The sequence below is a fragment of the Moschus berezovskii genome, chromosome 6 (genome assembly GCF_049115385.1).
Source record: "Moschus berezovskii isolate FMDL1 chromosome 6, NW_MosBer_1.0, whole genome shotgun sequence".
In the NCBI taxonomy this organism is placed as follows: domain Eukaryota; kingdom Metazoa; phylum Chordata; class Mammalia; order Artiodactyla; family Moschidae; genus Moschus; species Moschus berezovskii.
The window spans coordinates 106,056,249-106,063,606 of NC_142465.1; the positions used below are offsets into that span (position 1 = coordinate 106,056,249).

Genomic DNA, 7,358 nt, shown 5'->3' on the forward strand with positions numbered 1-7,358 from the left:
TTTTTTTTTTGAAATATATTTGTAAGTTAACGCATAGAATAGTGATTGCCCATAATAGGCTATCAACAAATTCCAGTTTCCTTCTATCTAGACTCTAATATATCCTCAGGTACATGATGCAGAAATTAACTAAGATCATTAAGACTGTGTGTGTGTGTGTATAACTAGGGGACATCCTTAATGGTGGATGTCATCATCGTGGATAATGATGATAAACTGTAAGCATAAACATACTGACAATTCAGATCCAAAGGTCATAAACCAGGTAGTTTTATTATTAGAGCATTTGCCCCAAGAACACCCCTTCTAGTCGACTACTGCCAGTCTACCCACACCCACACTCATCAACTATCATGTCTTCATAATGCCGTAGAATGACGTTGTCATCGTTGTCCTGGTAAAGCATGGAGATGGGGGACAGCTTAGTGGGGATGCAGACAGCCTGGGGAACCTCCGGGTCGACGGCGTGCATCAGCGCTTGCATGAAAGCATAATTGGAGCTGTTGAGGGAGATGGTCAGTGAGAAAGGACACTCTCCGTGGCAGTAATTGGCCATGAAACCCTTGGGGGCAATGATCCACTTGTGCCAACCCAGATCCCGGAAGTTGATAAACAGCTGGTGGCGATGGCAGAGGCTCTTGCAAGAAGCCTTCGAGGTAGAGATGGCCGCCCTCCTCTTGCGGGAGGGAGAACGGCACTGCTCAGGGTGGAGGGTGACCACCAGCAGTGAAGTGTGAAGAGAACGTCTCAGTCTGGCGCAGGTGCCCTCGAGCTGAAAATTCTCCCCCGAGGCTCTGCCTCCTTTGACCACTATCTCTAGAAACAGACCTAAATTCTTGCGGGGGTTATTATTCCTCTTAGCCACATCCAGCAGGTTGAAGTGAAGGACACCTTGAGGCCATGGTACTGACTGCAGTGTAAACATTTTACCCATCTTCGGGGTGGCCTGGTCTGTGACATGGGGCTCTGTTTGAACCAGGGAGAGAGACAATTCCAGCTCTGGTCCCAGGTTATAGTAAGTGTTGGGCCCCAAGTCCAGGCCCAGCTGGGCCATTGTCAACTGCTCCTCATCCCCAATGGCAGACAGGTTAAAGGACAGGAGCTTCTGTAGGCAGGAGGCGTGGGGAAGGCTCTCAGAGTAAAGGAAGGAACCTAGATGGGAACAGAAAGATGTGAGAGTCACCATGAGATTTTTCACTTCACCCCAACCTGTGTGATCATATCAATGTCAAATGGTATATGTATATACACACACACAAAATAAGGGCAGGGAGGATTTCCCTGGTGGTCCAGTGGTAAAGACTCCACACTTCCACTGCAGGAGGTATGGGTTCAATCCCTGGTTGGGGAACTAAGATCCCAGAAGTCATGGGGTGTGGCCCGAAAAATAAAATAAAACAGCAAATAAGAGGAGGACAAGAAATTCTCAGTTATACTCAAACCCTCCATTTGGGAGGATTTGTTTCTCTCACTCCTTATCTATGACCAGAGGTTCTTTTCATATAGGATTTAGAAGGTCTATAATCTTAGATGGGGAAAAGAATCACATCTTTATCTTCAGTAAACTCTAAGTAAATTTTAGCATTCCTTTCAATTATGAACACAACAAATCCCAATAATATTCTAAGAGCCTGTGACACTGTTACCAATAAAAACCATAGGTATGTTCATATATTAAGTTGTTACAAATATTTTAAAGTAACATTTATGCCTGAACTACTCTGAATTGATGGTATAGTCCCTTCTCTAGATCTTGTTACTTGTTGCACAAAAGCATCATTTATATTAATATACACACATTTATTTTTACAATATTTCTATAAATGTATTTCCATATTTAATTGGCTTCTTTTAAAATTCTAAATATTTAACTTTAGGCATAGAAACAATTATTCTGAGAAAGGGTTCACTGGTTTCAACAGAACTGCCAAAGGGACCCGTGGCACAAAGAATGTCCTATGCTGTCAAGAGTTGTAACCACTTAGAAGGACTTCAAAACAAACACCTGTCATCCCACCAATACTGGCTGTCTGGTGCTTCTTTATGTTCTATCCTTTAGGTAATTCTTTTTTTTTTTTTTCGCCCGCACAGCTCATCTTGCAGGATCTTAGTTCCTTGACCAGGGATCAAACCTGGATACTGGCAGTGGAAGTGCAAAGTCCTGACACTTTCAGTGCCAATAACCTCTAGTCTTGTACTTTTGAATACATGAGTACATGCCACTTTTGCGGCATGTAGGATCTATTTCCCTGACCAGGGATCGAATCTGGGCCCCCTGCACTGGGAACGTGGAGTCTTAGCCCATGGATCACCAAAAAAGTCCCCTCTGTTTCTTTTTGTTAACTATCTTCTTTTAAAAAAAGAAAAAGCCTATGTTTGCAATCTCTTCCTTTTACCATATAGTCTTCTGTTGCTTTCTCTTTTGACCACACCACTTGGCATGTGGGACCTCCCTGACCAGGGATTGAACTCGTGACCCCTACAGTGGAAGCATGGAGGCTTAACCACTAGACCACCAGGGAAGTCCGTATTTTCTAACTCTCTTACTGTTCCCACTCCACTGAAATAAACATCTGTCTTGAACGTTGATTAACTACCAAATTCAGGGAAGTTTTCACAGAGCTTATCCTTCTCATCCTCTCTAAACAGTTGATCTCTCATGTTCACAGCTCTAATTCTAATACTAGTCTCACTTTTTACTCATATCACTAAATCACATTCTTTAGGTGTGATTAAAAAAAAAAAAAACTAACTAAAAGCCAGACAGGAAAAGAGGAACAGATTTGAAAACATGAATATAAAAAACTATATTCAAATAGACACCATTAATGAAATTTTTTCACTAACAAAATTAACAGCAAAAAGGACAACCAACAATACTTGCAATATGTTTATAAACAGCTTTTATGAATGATTAAGAGGCCTCACACATCATTAAGGAAAAGAATCCTAAACAGGAAAAAGGTCATAATATATAAACAGGCTATTATTTGGAAAATAAAAATGAACGATTCACATTGAGATAAACATGATAATCAATATTGCTGTATGTTGTATATGGAAGTTGTGAGAGTAAATAAATCCTAAGAGTTTTTATCACAAAGGAAAAAATTGTTTTCTATGTCATTAACTTTGTGTCTAATGAGGTGGTAGATATTTACTAAACTTATTTATTTTTTGGCAGCACCCTGCAGCCTGCAGGATCTTTGTTCCCTGGCCAGGTATCAAACCCAGGCCACAACTGTGAAAATGCCAAGTTCATTAGATGCTGGACACTGTCAGGGAATTCCTTTACAGGACTTACTGTGATCAGCATTTCGTGATGTGTAGGTACGTGTGTGTGTGTATATACACACATACATATTAAATCATTGTGCTGTCTACCTTAGACTTATACAGCACTGCGTGTCAATTATATCTCAATAAAGCTGGAAGAAAAAAAGACTACATTCTAAGTTTTAAAATAAATAAGCAAATAAATGATTCATTATTCATTTGAAAATGCACCGTTTCACCTTATTAAAGAAACAGAAATTGAAAATACAAGATCTTGTTTTGCTACCAGATTAACAAAAGTTAAGAGCTGAAAGAGTGTTACTTAATGACCCCCCAGTGTTGCATGAAGTACACTGTCACACACCAACAGAATAAATCCTATACAGCAACGAGAAAGAACTACATACACATACAATGTGCATAAATCTCACAAATGCAGAGTGAAAGAAGCCAGACATGAGAAAGGACACATTTCACAATTTCACTGACATGAAGTTAAAAACGGACAAAACTAGTGTGTGATGTGAGATGTCAGGAGAGAAATTACCCTTGTAGAGAAGCAGTGATTAACCAGAAGAGGGCATGAAGGAGCCTCTGGGGTGCTGGTCATGTACTATTTCTTGATCTGGGCACTAGTTATTCTGCAAAAATTCAGTGAGCTGTTTTCCTACAATTCACTCACATTTCTGAGTGTACTTTGTACCTCAATAAGTTTCTATTTTTAAAGAGATTACTGTCAGAGTGAGAATTCTCATACACTCATTGTGGAGTATAAATTTTAGAGGCTATTTGCTGTATATTAAAAGTATAAATGTAAAAAAAAGTATACACGTGCCTAGTCTTTGATACAACAATACTCTAAGAACTGATCCTGTGGAAATAAAAGTGAAAGTGCGCACAGGTACACAATAGATACAAAGCTACACTACATATGTTTATCTCCATCAACAGGCATCAGTTACATGAAGCGTAGCTTTATGTCTATACAATGGAATATCATGTATGTAATGTGTCTATACAATGGAATATCATGTAACCATTAAAACAGGGATAAATTCACTATTTGCTCTTACTTGTACAAAATGTTCATAATATTGGAGGAATGTATAGCATGATTCCATTTATAAAAATATTACAAATTTATATTATATATGTAAAGAAGAAAAGTCTGGAAGAATATACAACTATTAACGGTTTTCTCCAGGGGGAGGGTTAGGGAGGAGTGATTACGAGATTATGTCCTTTTCCTGTATCATTAGATAAAATTTTGATCATCACAACAATTATTTTTTTCCCATGGGGATGGGAAGGCAGCAGCCTCAGCTATTTCCTCCTCTCTCCTTGGAAAATGCTTTAAGCTAGTTCCCCTCACCTCTTAAACTCTCCAGAAATCATCCCTGAAACCCCACCCCCAAGGCCATGAGCCTCTTAACGCGACACTAAGCAGGACATATGGAAGTCATCTATTTGTTGATGTCTTTTCTATAAATTTTTTTTTCTTCTTATAAACTCTTAAAGGGCAGACTTCGGTCTCTGTATTTTCTTGTCTTACAAATTTCCTGGCACTTAGTTAAGTATCCAATAAATGCCTCTTGGAAACTAACCAACCTGAGCTCTCAATTCTGCATCTGCACCACCTGGGAGCCTACACAGAAATGCAGATTACAACACCCATCACCGACTTTGAATAAGAATCAGGTGGGAGCAGGAACTAGACTGGAGAATCAACTTTTAACACTTGATCTGGGTAATTTTGGGTGGGTGGTCAGTTTGGCAAATTACTGAATGACACTCAGATTCTTATCCTAAAAGGTATGACAGCGGCATATATTATCCCTCTGTAGTTACAAATCCAGAATAGCCTTTTCTACCCATCAAAAGAATCGGGGAGGTGAGGAGGGGGAAGCAAAATTTACAGACACACTGAGCTCAAAGGCACCGGGATGCTTAAAGTGTGGGCTCAAGAGTGGGAGACTGAGCCCTAATTCCACTCTCCCTCCCACCTTCTCCCTGCTACCTAAACTGCAGCGCAAAGCTGTTGATTCAGAAAACAAAACAAAATAAAACAGTTCGACTCCTGGCTCTGTTTACGCACTAGCTGTATGATCTTGAATAGGTTACAAGTTATCTCCTGTCTGAGCCTCAATTTCCTCATTGTTAAAAACTTGCTAAGAATACTGCCTTCCTCTCAGGACAGTGGCTGGGATTAAATTAGGTAAAACAGGTAAAATGCCAGCGCATGGCCTTCCACAAACCCCTGGGTCATCGTTGAGCAGTGCTTAGTCACTCAATCATGTCCAACTCTTTGCAACTCCATAGACTGTAACCCACCAGGCTCCTCGGTCCACGGGGAATTCTCCAGACAAGAATACTGGAGTGGGTTGCCATGCCCTCCTCCAGGGGATCTTCCCAACCCAGGGATGGAACCCAGGTCTCCTGCCTTGCAGGCGGATTCTTCACCATCTGAGTCATTGTTGCTGCTGCTGCTGCTAAGTCGCTTCAGTCGTGTCCGACTCTGTGCGACCCCATAGACGGCAGCCCACCAGGCTCCCCCGTCCCTGGGATTCTCCAGGCAAGAACACTGGAGTGGGTTGCCATTTCCTTCTACAATGCAGGTAAGTGAAAAGTGAAAGTGAAGTCGCTCATTGTTACTCCCCCGTTATTCCTTTCTTCACCCCTGATTCTCCTCTAGCAAACACTCCAAAGTCCTCACCTTGATCTGGAAGAAGCCGGAGGATGTTCCCACGGACGCCCAGCTCCTTCACGAAGCACAAGTCTTTGGAGATGCCAGTGCTGGCTGCTGCCTCTTGAGCCTGGAAAATTCTCTTCAAGATGGAAGGCACAGGTTGGAATTTCTTGGGTGAAGGCACTTTTTCTAAGCCCAGAAATCGGAGAAAGACATGTTCATGGAATTGGAGTGTCTGGCCCAAGGCCAGAGTGAACAGGAGGCAGAGAGCCAAGGCTGCTAGTGAAGGAAGCATGGCCGAGGTGAAGCCGCAGAGAGCTCTAGCGCCGAGCTGCCCAGCAATTCAGGTGCTGCTGATTTATCTGACGTATGATAATCAGGTGTGAACTGCTCTCTTCCCAGCTCTCAAAGACAATTGGATACAAAAGAACAGAATTTTTTTTTCCTCTTCCCTAGTTCTACTGTTCCAGAAAAAAATTCACAAGAGATTACCCATGCATGGAGCTAACTCTACAACCATCTGAGATTTGTCAGCAGTAGACAGAGTAGAAAGGAGGTTTACTAATTTAACAAACATTTACTAAGCATCTATTTGTGCAAGGCGCTGAGATGAGTGCTGGAAACGTATCAGTAGCTCAAGGTCTTGTCATTCATAGTCTAATTAGACAAATATGCATGCACTCAGTCGCTCTGTCTTGTCCAACTCTGTGAGCCCAAGGACTGCAGCCCGCCAGGCTCCTCTGTCCATGGGATTCTCCATACAAGAATACTGAAGTGCTTTGCCATTTCCTTCTCCATGGGATCTTCCTGACCCAGGGATCGAACCCACGTGTCCTGCATTGGCAGGCGGATTCTTCCCTGTGCTTCACCAGGGAAGCACACACAAAGTGTTCACAGAGAAAAAAACTGCAAAGCTTAGTAGACATTCAGGGCTAAAAGAATTACATGCAGAAAGGCACGGAGGTTATTGAATAGCTTAAACAAGGCAGCATAGATCAATTTCTGTTTGGGTTTTTTGTTTGGGCCTAACAACTGTAAGTCTTTTCAGATGCTACAGAAGAATCAGCTTGTCTGTAGAGAAAATAACTTTCAAGCTTTTTGAGAACAGAGACATTATCATTTTACATTATTTTATACCACCTATTTTTTATATTGATGAATATTACTATTGCAGTAGATGGAAAGAATTATTGTAAATGGAAAGAATATATATGTATTTTTATTGCCTTTCATTTCTATAAGCAACTGTTTTATGTAAATTTATCATTTGAACCTTTTAAATTGTTTGAGAGTGGTAGGAAAGGGGGTAGTTTTCCAGAGTTGTGAATGACTTGGGGTCACAAAGCATTGCCCTAAATTGTAACCATTCATAAACTCAAACCCTTTAACATCAGGC

General features: G+C 41.2%; 1 protein-coding gene across 1 annotated transcript; it reads right to left on the reverse strand.

Annotated features, from left to right (window-relative positions):
• Positions 1-325: 325 nt before the first annotated feature.
• On the reverse strand, positions 326-6,257 carry GDF3 (growth differentiation factor 3). The gene is made up of 2 exons (XM_055396785.2): positions 5,990-6,257; positions 326-1,152 (listed from the first exon to the last, which is right to left on the reverse strand). The coding sequence occupies exons 1-2, from the start codon at positions 6,255-6,257 to the stop codon at positions 326-328; spliced, it is 1,095 nt and encodes a 364-aa protein (XP_055252760.2).
• Between the last annotated feature and the right edge of the window lie 1,101 nt (positions 6,258-7,358).

Coding starts and splice junctions, on each gene's coding strand:
- GDF3 (XM_055396785.2), bottom strand. CDS start 6,257: ATGCTTCCTTCACTAGCAGCCTTGGCTCTCTGCCTCCTGTTCACTCTG. Junction 1,153..5,989: donor CCGGCTTCTTCCAGATCAAG/GTGAGGACTTTG, acceptor GTTCCCATCTAG/GTTCCTTCCTTTACTCTGAG.